Here is a 13,548-nt window from a genome sequence, read left to right as displayed (position 1 = left end):
TGTATTGTCTGGGGGAAGGAGGCAAAAAGAGTGGGGAAGTGTCGTTTAACATTTTCAAGAGGCAGGGCCAGAGGTGTAGGAGGGGTGAAGGGGGGGCCCTGGCCCTGGGTGCATTATTTTTTTTAGGGTGCATTTTTCTCCTCATGCTGCACCGCTTTGCAAGTCCGATCCCACATTCCAGGCTAAAAAAGTAGCACGAGGCTATGTAATAATAAGATTTAAGCTCTTATATATATATAAAGTCAATCAGATAAGGCATTATCAGATAACCTGGCAGACAGGAAAAACAACAACATTCAGATTTCTGTTGTAGATCACCTTTTCTGTGATGTAGGTTTGTGGGGGTTGGTCTTGGGTTACACCCCTTCTGTGACGTATGTATGATGTATGGAGGGGTGGTCTTGAGCTCCAGGGCAGGGAATTTTAATTGTCTATATAAGGGCAGGCACACCTTTGTTCTGGGTCCTCCTCCTTTCTCCTGCGTGTGAGGGGAGAACCCTGTTGCAACAGATCAATAAAGATCAGGCTTACTAGCTGCTTTGTTTTAAATATTCTCTGGTTGGCCTCTGTTATTTTCTCCTATCAATAGGAAACCCACGTAAGAACTCTATACGGGCTCTTGGATAAGGGAAAAAGGGCAAATTTTGTTTACAACAGCTGTCAAGGCCTCTGGAGTTGGAAACAGGCCCGTACCTTTCAAATGGGTCTCAACAGCCTTGCTTCATCCATTGCCTTCCTCTTTCTTCTGGTTTCGGAAAGATAGAGAATAACAAGTTAGCTAGGGAAATGCTTACCATCTCCACAGCACGTTCTCCCTGGAGAAGGATGTTCGGAGAGACCCTGCTACTTGGGGAGCTTCTCTGTCCTGGAGACTGATCTGGAAGAAGGAAAGAGAGGATCAGATGTTTCAAAGAATCATAGAATCTTGAGTTGGAAGCGACCACGAGGGCCGTCTAGTTCAGCCCCCTGCAATGCCAGAAGCTTTTGCCCAACGTGGGCCATGTATTTGAACGCAGAGGACCCATCCAACTCTGGTCTGTCGCCCTCAGAACTTAAGAACCTAGTCCATCTAGTCCAGCAGTCTGTTTTCATGGTGGCCAACAAGATGTCCACAGGAAGTCTACAAGCAGGGCCTGAGCAGTGCTCAGTGGAGGCTGGTTCATTAGGGCAAATGGCACATTGTCCCACCAACCTCAACCAGCCCCTGCCTGCCTGCCTTCTTACTGACATGCAGTCTAGGGGCCATCAGTGGCCGCCAACTTATTCTCCCCCAGGCTTAGTGTTGCCCTTAAAGACCTCAGCAGGGAAGAGGATGGAGACAAAACGAGAATGAGTCTGCTCAGTATACCTGAAGGAGCGTCTCCACCCCCATCGTTCTGCCCGGACACTGAGGTCCAGCTTCGAGGGCTTTCTGGTGGTTCCCTCAATGTGAGAAGTGAAGCTACAGGGAACCAGGAAGAGGGCCTTCTCGGTGGTGGCACCTGCCCTGTGGAACGCCCTCCCATCAGATGTCCAGAAAATAAATAACTATCTGACTTTTAGAAGACATCTGAAGGCAACCCTGTTTAGGAATGTTTTTGACATTTGGTATTTTATCGTGTTTTTAATATTCTGTTGGGAACCGCTGAGAGTGCCTGGGGAGTGCCAGATGGGCGGGGTATAAATAATAATAATAATAATAATAATAATAATAATAATACAGTGGTACCTCGGGTTAAGTACTTAATTCGTTCCAGAGGTCCATACTTAACCTGAAACTGTTCTTAACCTGAAGCACCACTTTAGCTAATGGGGCCTCCTGCTGCTGCTGCCACGCCGCCAGAGCACGATTTCTGTTCTCATCCTGAAGCAAAGTTCTTAACCTGAAGCACTATGCCTGGGTTAAAGGAGTCTGTAACCTGAAGCGTATGTAACCTGAAGCTTATGTAACCTGAGGTACCACTGTAATAATAATTGTCTATCTGTCATTGCTTTGACTCCACTTACTGTTGGCCTCTCTGCCTTATGCTCTACCAGTTCCAATGGGCGCCAGCCCCCACCGCTGAGCACCTCAGGAGGTTGCCTACGAGGGCAATTCTGCCCTGGGCCTAAAAGGGTTCCCTAGCCCTGCCACAGAGCAAACTGGGGCCAGCCCCAGGAGAACATGCCTCCTGCCAGCGGACGGCCGAACGGTTCGTCATACTCGTCTTCTGCTTCTTGGCTTGTGGATTTCTCAGCGCTGGATTTCCTGCTCTGTGTGGAGATCAAGGGCAGCGGGGAGTTGGGGTTGGAGCTCCCTTCTCTCGACGACCCTCTCAGAGGCTTCTGTCTGTCCCTGTGGAAACACAAAGGAAAAGAATGAAAAAAGAAACTACAGCAGGGACGCGGGCACCTGACTGAATTGCTCCATTTGCATGAGGAGTGAACGCTAGAATCCTCTTAATCCAGGCATCTCCAAACTCGGCCCTCCAGATGTTTTGGGACTACAACTCCCACCATCCCTAGCTAACAGGACCCAGTGACCAGGATGATGGGAATCATAGTCCCAAAACATCTGGAGGGCCAAATTTGGGGATGCCTGTCTTAATCGTAATCGCCGAAGAATTGATGCTTTTGAATTATGGTGCTGGAGGAGACTCTTGAGAGTCCCATGGACTGCAAGAAGATCAAACCTCTCCATTCTTAAGGAAATCAGCCCTGAGTGCTCACTGGAAGGACAGATCCTGAAGCTGAGACTCCAGTACTTTGGCCACCTCATGAGAAGAGAAGACTCCCTGGAAAAGACCCTGATGTTGGGAAAGATGGAGGGCACAAGGAGAAGGGGACGACAGAGGACGAGATGGTTGGACAGTGTTCTCGAAGCTACCAGCATGAGCTGACCAAACTGCGGGAGGCAGTGGAAGACAGGAGTGCCTGGTGTGCTCTGGTCCACGGGGTCACGAAGAGTCGGACACGACTAAACAACAAGTCTTAATCTTTACCTATAACATTTAAAGCCCACTTTTCAGCAGTTATCATCTCTCCTCAACAAGGCAGCTTACGATAATTGTTCAGAATTATCTGTTGCAAGAAAAAACAGGGACACAACAGAAATGGCAGCTAGTCAAACTTCTCGTCTCATTCCCATCACTGCAGCTCCCAGGAATTCCTTAGTCTAGACGTAAGTTATACAAAAGCTCCACCTGCTGGTAGCTATGGTTACCTTCAATAGCAGAGGTTCTCTGCAAAAAAAATGCACTTCTGTGCTCTATAATGCTGTTCAGCTAACTCTAACGGACTTCGGGTGAAATCTTCTGTCGTCATGGCCTGGTGATAGGTTCATGGTGCAGAGGCATGAGCTATTGTTTTATTTATTTAATAAATGGACACATTGCAAGGAGGGAGCTGTGTCTGGGCTTCTTGGGGAGAAGCCACAACTCTTTCAAAGTGATATGATACTGCTTTAAATGTGTTGTGAAGATGATTCACTCTGTGTTATAATTTAAGAGAAAACGTACTGAAAATGCAATACAGGTGGTATTTAACCCCGGTCAAATTGGCAAAGATATACAAGAAGAACACAAATACTTGTTGGAGGTGTAAAGAAGGAATAGATACGTTTATCCACATGTGGTGGGAGTGCCAGAAAATAAGAGAATTCTGGGAGGTTTTTTATAATGAAATTTTAAAAAAATGTTTAAATTTTAATTCAACAAAAAACCTGAGGCGTTTTTACTTGGTATTATGTCACGAGAAATTACAAAAACTGCCTGACCTATATTTATATACGTTACCACCATAGCAAGGACGCTAATAGCCAAAAGTTGGAAAAGTAACAATATTCCTATGAAAACTGACTGATTAGAAAAAAATGATTGAATACTCACAGCTCGCAAAATTATCTGGGAGATTAAGAGGAAACACCACACAAAGAGTTAACAAGGATTGGTCAATATTTAATGAGTCTCTCAAAACCTATATAGAAAACTCAAATCTCCTGACAGAAGTATGACTAAATCTAATAAATAGAGGAGTTAGAGGAGAAAAAGAGAAGAAGAGAAAAGTTAGACGAGAGAAAGGAAGTAATCATCATAAAGGATAAACATAATAACCAATATGTAATGCGCATAGATTAAAGATTGACAAAATTACACAATGAGACTGGTTGGAAGTCAATAACCACAGTATGTCGGTGTCTTTGTTGGTAGGTAGGTGGAAGGGGTGGTGAAGGTGAGATATGTGGTGTATGTTTTGTATGTAATATATGTAATGTAATGTCAAGTGTGTATAGCTTTTGTAATGTATTGATATTTATAATATATATATATATATACATATACATACATACATATATATATATATATATATATATGTGTGTGTGTGTGTGTGTGTGTGTGTGTGTGTGTGTGTTGTGAAGAACTTACTCTGTGCCGCAGAGCCTCTTAATTTCTTCTTTCAGGCTCTTGTTTTCCTCTCTCACCTTGTTCATTTCATTACCTGTAACGGAGAAGAGGAAGAGGTTTCTGTATTAGGTGAAGCCGGACGCATTCTCTGATTTCTAACCCTCAGAAGTGGGCATACACAGGTGGCATTTTGCAACCATCTCCCGATGTTGCATCCCCTTACTTGAGCTTCAAGGACAATGTCCCACCCATTCTTTACTAAATAAAGAGAGAGGGATCTGACTCCCATGTATCGCTCTCTCTGACTGTAAGGGAGGAGACACCAGATTTCCTCGGCGCTTACTGAGGATGAAGATGTGCTGAAGGCTCTGGAAATGGGCCTTGCCAAACTCGCGTTGCTTCTTCTTCGCAAGCTCCTGGGTCACTTGGCATCTGTCGCAGAGACCAGCTCGCAACCTTTAAAAAGTAATTCAGAGACAAGGAGAACGTCACATCTTGATTTTTATTTTTCTGTAATAATTTTTATTTGATTTTACAAATACAGTGGTACCTCGGGTTACATGCGCTTCAGGTTACAGACTCCGCTAACCCAGAAATAGTGCTTCAGGTTAAGAACTTTGCTTCAGGATGAGAACAGAAATTGTGCTCTGGTGGCACGGTAGCAGCGGGAGGCCCCATTACCTAAAGTGGTGCTTCAGGTTAAGAACAGTGTCAGGTTAAGAATGGACCTCTGGAACGAATTAAGTACTTAACCTGAGGTACCACTGTATTAGTTTATAACAATCCAAATTACATATCCATATTTAGAGATTTCTCCAGATCTCTGGACTTCCCACCTTCCCCTCAGTGGTTCCTATTGTACACCCTCTTAACTGCATATTATTCCACAATCCATGTTTTGTATCTTTCCATCTTGCCCATAATTTTCCTTACATTACAAGTGTTATTAAAATCCTGCTAGTGTTTTCATCTGTTTACAGTGATCTCCTAGATAAATTATAACCCCCCCCATACTTTATTGAAGTTTATGTCTTCTTGGTTCCCCAGTCTTCCAGCCATTTCGACATAGTCTAACAGCTTGATTTGCCATTTCTCTCTGGTAGGGGCTTCATCTTCTTTCCATCTCTTCTCTAATAGCATCCGTGCAGCTGCTGTCACATATGTAAAAAGTTTTTTGTATTCCTTTGTTATAGGAATTAGGTACCTAGAATTCCTAATAGAAAAGCTTCTAGTTTTTTTTTAACAAAAGTTTTTTTAAAACATCTTTTTCAGTTCGTTATATATCGTTTCCCAAAATGCTTTTATTGCCTTACACAACCACCACATATGATAAAAGGTACGAGAAAGTCACATATTTTGAGCAGAGAGGCTGTCCTGGAATGATGGCCTGAAAGAGACACACACACACCCTTCACACTTAGTCATTCCTTCTACAATGGTACCTCGGGTTACCGGTAAGTACTTAATTCGTTCTGGAGGTCCGTACTTAACCTGAAACTGTTCTTAACCTGAAGCACCACTTTAGCTAATGGGGCCTCCCGCTGCTGCCACGCCACCAGAGCATGATTTCTGTTCTCATCCTGAAGCAAAGTTCTTAACCCAATGTCAGGGAACTGCCATCGGAGCATCAGGTGGTGGAGGGACTCAGGCAGGATGAAAGAGACTCAACTGCTGAAGCAGGGACCAGCAGGGGGAGGAGTGGGTCTCTGAGGGAATGCGAGCAGGAGGGAGGGCTCAGGGAGGCTTCCAGCGAGAACAGTGGGGAGGTATCGGAGTCTCCCATAGGGAGACCCATACCTCGCAGGAAACTGTCACGCCGTGAGTCCAGGAGACGCGTTTCCGTTAAGGAACTTCTTTGCTGGAAACGCTTCCGCAGGCAGCCACTGTCGGACTCTACTAGTGACTAGAGCAGACATGTCTGAGGAGCTCCGTCACACACGGAGGTTTGTGGGGGCGCACAAACTCTGAGGGAGCACGTTTTCACGCACAAGCAGCTAATCAAACCCTCACAGCAGTCCGACAGTCTTTGTACGCTGCCTGTGCAAGAGAAGGCATCATGAGCGAACCAACCGGAACCGGAGGAGCAGGGGCTGGAGCTGGTCCAAGCTTGGAAGATAGATACCGAGCGTTGGAGGTTCAACTGGCCCTGCAGACGGCGAGGCTGGAGGAGAGAAGGGCTCAGGATGCAGACAAGAAGGGGAGAGCCACTCAATTCCCCAGAAAGGTACCAGGATTGGTGCAGAAATTTGGGGGGGACCCCAAGGACTACCATGCTTTTAGGACAGAGATGCAATATGCCCTTAATGTGCAGTTCGATGAGTTCCCTGATGAGGAATCGCGAGTTGCTTTTGTAATTGGGCATCTTGAGAAAGGGGCTAGAGACTGGGTTCGACCCCTAATGGCAACGCACAATGACATACTAAAGGACACAATGAAGTTCTTTCGTGCAATGGATATCATGTTTTCCAGCGATATTGAGGAAGGGGTGGTGCGCAGACAGCTAATGGCTTGTAAGCAGGGGAGTCGATCTGTCCGTGAATATTGGACTGAGTTTACCATGCTGATTCACAGACTGAGTTGGGATTTATCGGCGGCACCCGTTCAAATGCTATTTGAAGAAGGTCTTTCTTCGGGGGTGAAAGACGAGCTGGCACGGAGCCCCAGGGCGGAGTCTATGGATCAGCTGACCAAATCTGCGCTGACCATAGGAGCGCGGCAGGAGGCAAGAGCCTTGGAGAGGCGGGAAGGGAGAGGGGAACGTTGGAAGGAGTTCCGCATTCCAGACATTCCTGAGCCAGCTTTCCCGCCGGCAGAGCCGATGGAAATCGGAACAGCGCGCGCGCGCGCATTTTCAAAAACCAGCGAGGGAGCTAAGAAGGAGGGAAAGGGCCCCCGGAAATGCTATCTCTGCCAACAGCCAGGCCACTTTGCCAGAGTCTGCCCCCAGAGGAAGGAATGGCAAGGGATGGTGGGAGCTGTTGAGGGGGGAGAAGAAGGGGGAGCGGAGCAGGTAAAAGCCAACGCCTGGTTGCCACAATTGGGGCACTGCAGCCAGGCCAAAGAGCAGTGAAAGTGCCCGTGCCAGAAGCTCCTCGACCTGCTCTAGTGATTGAAGTGTCGCTAGAGCTGCAGAATGGGCACCCCCTAAAAATAAAGGCGCTATTGGACTCAGGCAGCTCCTGCAATTTTATGAGCAAGGAGTTTGCTGCTGAACACCAGATACAGACCATCCCTTTAAGCAACCCCCTGCAGGTGACCACGATTGATGGCAGGGAGTTGTTGGGAGGAGGAGTCCGCTTGCAGACTGTCCCAATGATAATGAGGGTGGCAAGGCACACAGAACTGATAGCGTTTAATGTGGCCACCCTGGGAGGCGCTCCCATTATTTTGGGAATGAGCTGGCTAGCTCTACATGATCCGCTGGTTGGCTGGCATCAAAGAGTGGTGTCCTTTGGTTCAGCACATTGCCTAGAACACTGCAAAGGGGAGAAGGGTTCAGTAGGGGCCCAAGCCACCCTAGCAGGGACTGAAGTAATGGGGAAGGTGAAGGTACCACCACAGTATGCAGATCTCAGCGACGTGTTCAGTGAGAAGGAAGCTGACCAACTACCACCTCATAGACCCTTTGATTGTCAGATCAATTTACTCCCTGGAGCACAGCTTCCCGTGGGCAAGTTGTATGCCATGTCAGACAGGGAAATGCAGGAGTTGCGAGGGTTCATTGACAAGAACCTGAAGAGAGGCTTCATCAGAGAGTCCAAAGCAGCAGGGGGGAGCCCAGTGTTCTTTGTGGACAAAAAAAATGCGGACAAGCCGAGACTTGTATGTGATTTTAGGCGGCTGAATGCAGTGACTGAACCGGTGGCGTTCCCTATGCCCAGAATTGATGATATTTTGACCATGGTGAGGAAGGGAAAGATTTTCACAAAGCTGGATCTAAGGGGGGCGTACAACCTGATACGCATAAGGAAAGGGGATGAATGGAAAACCACCATGTTTACCCCTTTGGGGGCGTTTGAATACCTCGTTATGCCATTTGGATTACAAGCAGGCTCCGCGTGTTTTCAATCTTTTATGAACCACGTGCTGGGCCCTTTGCTCTACAAGAATTGCGTTGCCTTTCTAGATGATGTGTTGGTGTATTCTGAGAATGAGGAGCAACATGTGAGAGACGTCAGAGAAGTGTTGAGCAGACTGCAAGCCAACAGGCTGTGGGTCAAACTGGAGAAGTGTCGGTTCCATACCAAGGAGGTGGAATTCCTGGGGTACCGCCTGTCAGACAAGGGATTGGCCATGGATCCCGGCAAGGTACAGGCAGTGCTGGAATGGAAAACACCCAAAACCAAGAAGGATGTGCAGAGGTTCCTAGGGTTTGGAAACTTTTATCGTAAGTTCATCCGCAACTTCGCCCATCTGACGGCGCCCATCACTGACTGTCTCAGCAGTAAGAAGAAGTTTGTATGGACGGCGGAGGCGGAGCGAGCGTTTGAGGAACTGAAAAGGGCCTTCGCCTCTGAAGAACAACTTCTGCATGTGGATTTACGAAAGAAGCTAAGGGTTGAAACAGACGCATCTGACAGAGCCATAGGGGCGGTGCTTCTTCTGCAGCCGGGGAAGGAGGAGTCGGAGTGGCGTCCGTGTGCCTTCTTCTCGCGGAAGCTGAACAAATCCGAGAGGAACTACACGGTGTACGACCGAGAACTGCTTGCTATTCATGAGGCGTTCCGGAGATGGAGGCATCTGCTAGTTGGTGCACAACATAAAGTGCAAGTGTGCACGGACCATAAAAATCTAGAGTACTGGAGAACGGCGCGAGTGCTCAACCAAAGGCAGTTGAGATGGGCCCAAGAGTTCTCCAAATTTAACTTTGAGATTTGTTATGTGCCAGGCCCAGAGAATGTTAGGGCGGACGCTCTCTCACGCAAACCTGAATATTTGGAGGGGGAGGGAGCACCCGAAGAAACCCATATCATTCCAGAGGACCGCTGGGTGTGTGGGGCGACTTTGGTGGGGCAAAGGGAATTGGTAGAGGGTACGGTGCAGGATGCATACGCCCAGGGGAAACTCAGGGATCTCAGAGGGGAGGAAGACAAACCCGGTGGTTTTGAGGAGAGAAATGGGGCATTGTATTATAAGGGAGCGTTATATATACCTGAAGGGGAATTGAGGGAGAAAGTACTCAAGCAGCTGCACGATAGCCCCACAGCAGGGCACTTTGGGCAACACAAAACCATGTGGCTGGTTACCAGGGAATTTTGGTGGCCCAAGGTCAGGGAAGATGTGCGGGAGTATGTGAGAGGGTGTGAACAATGCCAAAGAGCCAAGGGGGAGAGGCAGGCGCCGGCTGGTTTATTAGAACCACTGCCCACACCTGAGAGACCGTGGGAAGCAGTGGCAATAGATTTCATGACTGATCTGCCAAGGTCTAGAGGGAAAACAGCCATCATGGTTGTAGTAGACCTGTTAACTAAAATGGCCCACTTCATAGCCTGCTCACATGCGGTTACAGCAGAAGAAACCGCCAAATTGTTTGTAGAGAATGTGTTTAGGTTGCATGGCGCCCCCTTGAGGGTGGTTTCAGACCGAGGGAAACAATTTACTTCCAGGTTCTGGAGGAAGCTCATGAGCTTACTGCATGTAGAGGTTAATTTCTCGACGGCCCGTCATCCTGAAACCAACGGGCAGGCGGAAAGAGCAAATGGGGTTCTCCAACAATATTTGAGGTGTTATGTTAATGACAGAGAGAATGATTGGGTGGAGAAGCTGGCGTTGGCAGAATTTGCCTACAACAATGCAGAAAACGTGTCCACGGGGATGAGCCCCTTTTTGGCTAATCACGGGTGCCATCCCAGAGCCTTCCCAGGGGGGGAGGGGGAGAACTGGAGCGTTCCAGCTGCAGAACAGTTCGTGGAAGAAATGGAAGCGATCCATCGCCAGCTCCAACTCAACTTAAACAGGGCTAAGGAGGAATATAAGAGGCAAGCAGACAAAAACAGAAGGGAAGGTGAAAGCATCAGGGTGGGGGACCAGGTGTGGCTGTCAACCCAAGGGTTGCCATTCAAAGGAGGTTGTAAGAAATTAAGACCCAAAAGGCTGGGTCCGTTTGAAGTCATACAGCAGGTCAATCCAGTGGCTTTCAGGCTCCGGTTACCGAACCACATGAAGCTGCACCCAGTTTTTCACAGGTCGTTGCTGTCACCGTATAGAGGAGACAGTGAGGGGAGGGTCACTAGGGGACCAGCAATGGAGGAGAAGGAACACAGCTACCATGTAGCGGAGATCCTCGATTCCAGGTGGAAGGGAGATCAAGTAGAGTATTTGGTAATGTGGGAAGGGGAACCGGAGTCGGAAAACACCTGGGTTAGGGCAGAGGATGTCAATGACGAGGTTTTAATAGAGACTTTTCATCAGAGGTTCCCACGTAAACCTCAGCCTGTAGCGAGGTTCCGAAGGGAATACTTTGCCACCACCGACGAGGAAGAGGAGTTGGAGGGGTTCCCAGATTCTGAAGAGGAGGAGGATTCAGCTGGCCAGGACGACGATCGATGGAGAGAATTGTTCGAGACGTCAGAAGATGAGGAAGATTCGTTTCGGGGTTTTAGCCCTTCACCTCCCAGGGGGGAGGAATTGGGAGGGGGTGAGGGGGGCCCTGGAGGGGAAGTGGATGTCAGGGAACTGCCATCGGAGCATCAGGTGGTGGAGGGACTCAGGCAGGATGAAAGAGACTCAACTGCTGAAGCAGGGACCAGCAGGGGGAGGAGTGGGTCTCTGAGGGAATGCGAGCAGGAGGGAGGGCTCAGGGAGGCTTCCAGCGAGAACAGTGGGGAGGTATCGGAGTCTCCCATAGGGAGACCCATACCTCGCAGGAAACTGTCACGCCGTGAGTCCAGGAGACGCGTTTCCGTTAAGGAACTTCTTTGCTGGAAACGCTTCCGCAGGCAGCCACTGTCGGACTCTACTAGTGACTAGAGCAGACATGTCTGAGGAGCTCCGTCACACACGGAGGTTTGTGGGGGCGCACAAACTCTGAGGGAGCACGTTTTCACGCACAAGCAGCTAATCAAACCCTCACACCCAAGGTACTATTTCTAGGTTAGCGGAGTCTGTAACCTGAAGCATATGTAACCTGAAGCGTATGTAACCCGAGGTACCACTGTATTTCCAAAGTTTCTAATTTCCAATGAGAGCCAGCGTGGATCAGTGGTTAGAGTGTTGGACTTGTTAGAATTCCTGCTCCATGATTGCAGTCATGGGATTTTTGTCTATCACATGACAGTGTATGTTTTGACTCAATAAAGTGGGAAGTGACGGAGACAGGATGTTTGTGTTACTGTGTTCCGTGAAGTGGGACTATTGTCCTTTGTTCTTTTTCTCTTTGCTGTCTGATGCTAGAGAGAGAGGGAGCCATGTTGCAGTGCTCCATGTGTATTTATATGTATTATAAAGTAGATTAGCCAAAATGCTGAGTTGCTGAGCTCTGTTACGCAAACTGTTAAGACTCTGCGGATCCCTAAGTGTGCCGGTGTCTGTTGGCATCGGTCGCTGTGAAGTTTGGGCTGAAGAAAGCTTATGAAGCTCCCGAACCAGGAGGGAGAGAACATGCTAGTTGGGCATGTGTCTCTGCCAGGGTCCTACTCGAGTGTAGGCTGAACTCCTGACAGGACTAAGACCCAGGAGACCAGGGCTCAAATCGCCACTTGGCCATGAAGCTCAATGGGTGACTTTGGGCCAGTCACTGCCTCTCAGCCTAGCCTACCTCTCAGGGTTGTGGAGGGGATTAAATGAGGAAGGGGAGAACCGTGTATTCCATCTTGAGCTCCCTAGAGGAAAAGGCGGCACATAAATGCAATAAAATAAAAAAATGAATAAATGTTTGGGCTGTGAGTGCCATTGCTTATGAAAGAACCCCCCCCCCCAGCACCATTTGCGAGCATTGAGGTTTTCAGAGGTGCAAAGAAATCTGAGGGGAGAATTCTCCAAAAACAACCCCGAGGGAGTCAAAGAAAGATGGGCAAGTTTTGTGTAGACGGGTATGGGTTTATTGGTGGTTTTTTTTAAAAAAAAATAAAATGCCAGGAATCTGGCAGAGCAGTTCCAGCAATGTATAAAACAGTTTGGCCTTTTAAAGGGAAAATAGGATCAATTGAATAAGGGTGAGATGAATGAAGAAAAATGGAATGTGGATCCAATGAATGGAGTCATTTGTTTCAATTACAGATTATTAAAAAAAATGAACTCTGTAAAGGAAAAATTAGTCTTATATATATATTACAGAAGACTGAATGTTATGTTTGAAAAGAAGATTCTTAAGCCTATTTGTAGACTTTATTGCGCTTATACAGTGGTACCTCAGGTTACAGACGCTTCAGGTTACAGACTCCGCTAACCCAGAAATAGTACCTCGGGTTAAGAACTTTGCTTCAGGATGAGAACAGAAATTGTGTGGTGGTGATGCGGGGGCAGCAGGAGGCCACATTAGCTAAAGTGGTGCTTCAGGTTAAGAACATTTCCAGGTCAAGAATGGACCTCCGGAACGAATTAAGTTCTTAACCCAAGGTACCACTGTAAATGTAATCTGAATACTGAAATACTGTTCAAAGTGGAAGCAGGGTCCATTTATATTTACACTTTAATCAATACAGTCCATTCGACTCCTGGAACCGTTCGAAAACCAAAGCACAGCTGCCGATTGGCTGCAGGAAGCCACGCCAGACGTTCGGTTTCTGAAAATCATTCGAAAACCAGAACACTCAATTCTGGGTTTCGATTGTTCAGGAGTTGATTTGTTCGGGAGCCCAAGGCGTTTGAGTTCCAAGGTACGACTATTACTATGGCTTGGTATGAGAATATAAATAAAGAGGGTGTTTTTTGGACTCATGGGCTATAGGCCGCTATCTAAGATGCACCAAGTATCACCCATTTGGGAAAGTGTGTATACCCTGAATACAGAGAGAAAAGAGAAATAAAGAGAAACAGAAGCCTTTTACAAAGTGAGGCCAAAAGGTCAAGGAAACAAAAAATGTGCTACATCACTATGCATAGCATCAGTGGCGTAGCGTGGGGGGTGCAGGGGGGGCCAGCCGCACCGGGCGCAACATCGGGGGGGGGGGGCGCACTCGCACTCGCAGCTCTCTGCCCCTACTTGGCTCACTCTCTCTCTCTCACTGCAGTGCTGGCTGTGCGAATC

General features: G+C 47.8%; 1 protein-coding gene across 1 annotated transcript in view; it reads right to left on the bottom strand.

Annotated features, from left to right (window-relative positions):
• The window catches only part of RBBP8NL (RBBP8 N-terminal like), a 30,169-nt gene that overhangs the window by 13,440 nt on the left and 3,181 nt on the right, over positions 1 to 13,548 (bottom strand). The window contains exons 4-7 of the mRNA XM_081196208.1: positions 4,705 to 4,817; positions 4,383 to 4,455; positions 2,148 to 2,314; positions 795 to 877 (exon numbers count right to left, since the gene is read on the bottom strand). Coding sequence (XP_081052334.1) covers positions 795 to 877; positions 2,148 to 2,314; positions 4,383 to 4,455; positions 4,705 to 4,817 — 436 coding nt within the window. The remainder of the gene's footprint in view (positions 1 to 794; positions 878 to 2,147; positions 2,315 to 4,382; positions 4,456 to 4,704; positions 4,818 to 13,548) is intronic.

This window comes from Podarcis bocagei (genome assembly GCF_964188305.1).
Source record: "Podarcis bocagei genome assembly, chromosome: 5".
NCBI classification, from domain to species: Eukaryota; Metazoa; Chordata; class Lepidosauria; order Squamata; family Lacertidae; genus Podarcis; species Podarcis bocagei.
Note: the sequence above shows the minus strand (reverse complement) of the source record. Positions and strands in the feature narration are given on the sequence as shown.